Source organism: Branchiostoma floridae, chromosome 3, assembly GCF_000003815.2.
Source record: "Branchiostoma floridae strain S238N-H82 chromosome 3, Bfl_VNyyK, whole genome shotgun sequence".
NCBI lineage: Eukaryota > Metazoa > Chordata > Leptocardii > Amphioxiformes > Branchiostomatidae > Branchiostoma > Branchiostoma floridae.
Genome location: NC_049981.1, coordinates 17,460,215 through 17,461,710, shown reverse-complemented (window position 1 = coordinate 17,461,710; position 1,496 = coordinate 17,460,215). Strand labels below are relative to the sequence as shown.

General features: G+C 39.6%; 1 protein-coding gene across 1 annotated transcript in view; it reads right to left on the bottom strand.

The window, feature by feature from the left end:
• Positions 1 to 1,188, bottom strand: part of LOC118410833 — an 11,285-nt gene extending 10,097 nt beyond the window's left edge. Inside the window, exon 1 of the mRNA XM_035812669.1 lies at positions 1,037 to 1,188. Within this exon, the coding sequence (XP_035668562.1) occupies positions 1,037 to 1,127 (91 nt within the window). The 5' untranslated portion in view covers positions 1,128 to 1,188. The remainder of the gene's footprint in view (positions 1 to 1,036) is intronic.
• Positions 1,189 to 1,496: the final 308 nt, after the last annotated feature.

Genomic DNA, 1,496 nt, shown 5'->3' with positions numbered 1-1,496 from the left:
GTATGTTTGACTGTGCAAGGATGGTGTTCAGCACCAGGGACAGGTATGTTTGACTGTGCAAGGATGGTGCTTAGCACCAGGGACAGGTATGTTTGACTGTGCAAGGATGGTGTTCAGCACCAGGGACAGGTATGTTTGACTGTGTGTTGATGGTGCTTAGCACCAGGTACAGGTATGATTGACTGCACGCGGATGTTGTTCTTCATCACGGACAGCTATGGTCACCTGCTTGTGGGCGATGTAAATAACCAGGGTTGGTTCTTCTGTGTGACCAGAGACAGGTGTGTTTCTGTTTTTTATGTTTTCCTCAGATTTACCTGAGTTATCCTCGTACCAGATCTCAAGTCAGAGGGACCAAAAATATACATTTTCTGCGAAGCATATAAAACTCACTAGAGGTCTCGTTGCATTCTAAGTAAAATAATGTAAAACAAAACTAAATACATTTGATTGGATTAACAGGAGTAGCATATAGAACGCACAACACATTTCACTCGCAATAGTACGTCGCCTGGCGCGCCTCTGTACATAGCCATAATATCGTCGGTTTGTTTTAAAATATTGTACATATTCTATGTTTTTCATGTTTGTCCCTGTGTCATATGGGCCAGTGAGAGCCTGAAATAAAGAAATAATAGTACTAGTACAGTGTAGTTTTGTATTATGCAGGAGGTGCTTCAGAAGGTCTCATGTTCACGCAAAAACCTTCTTCCGCACAGCACGTAACGTTGCAGATAATGTCTTTCCTTTCAAGGCACAAATCCATCTGCATCATGTAGATTCTGACACCCAGGGAACATGTCTGGACCTTCATACATGTTTTGAGTCTTTATCTAACCTTACATTTACCTAAGCCGTAAAGGAAACAATAACACATTTTATACAATGTGTATATACGTTATCGAGAAAACGATATAAAATGAAAGAAAAATACCTCGTTCTATCTTTTTTAAACTCTTTCAACCATTGAGACATTTTAAACAAAAAAACTAATGGCGCACGTATTCAAGTGAAAAAAAAATAAAAAACAACTTACCGTTTCCAAATGCCAGACGAACTTCACAGGCCTGGTCATAATCTTCACTCTGACAGGGAGGGAGATCTTGACGCTTGAACTGACCGGCCATTCCTTGTCTTTTGCGAGAGAAACTTCCCTCAGCTCTCTACCGTCCAACTAGGTCACCCACTGTGAACCGCAGTATCCCTGCGACCTTTGATAGACCAGGCAGGAAAGGGAAGGACGTATGAAAGGGTGAGGGTTTTTCGTAAATATGCATATGGTTGGTTTCATACATATGTATGCGTATGTATATACAACAAATTTAAAGAACAAGTTATACTTTTTCTTCACTGTATTTCAATTCTATTCAAATAACGATTCTTGACAAGAACATATGAAGAGGAAGCATGGCACAGAAATGAAAGAAAAAGATTAAACATATTACGATCAACAAAAACAACTTATGAAGAACAGTTGACAATCTTGCTGAATTGTG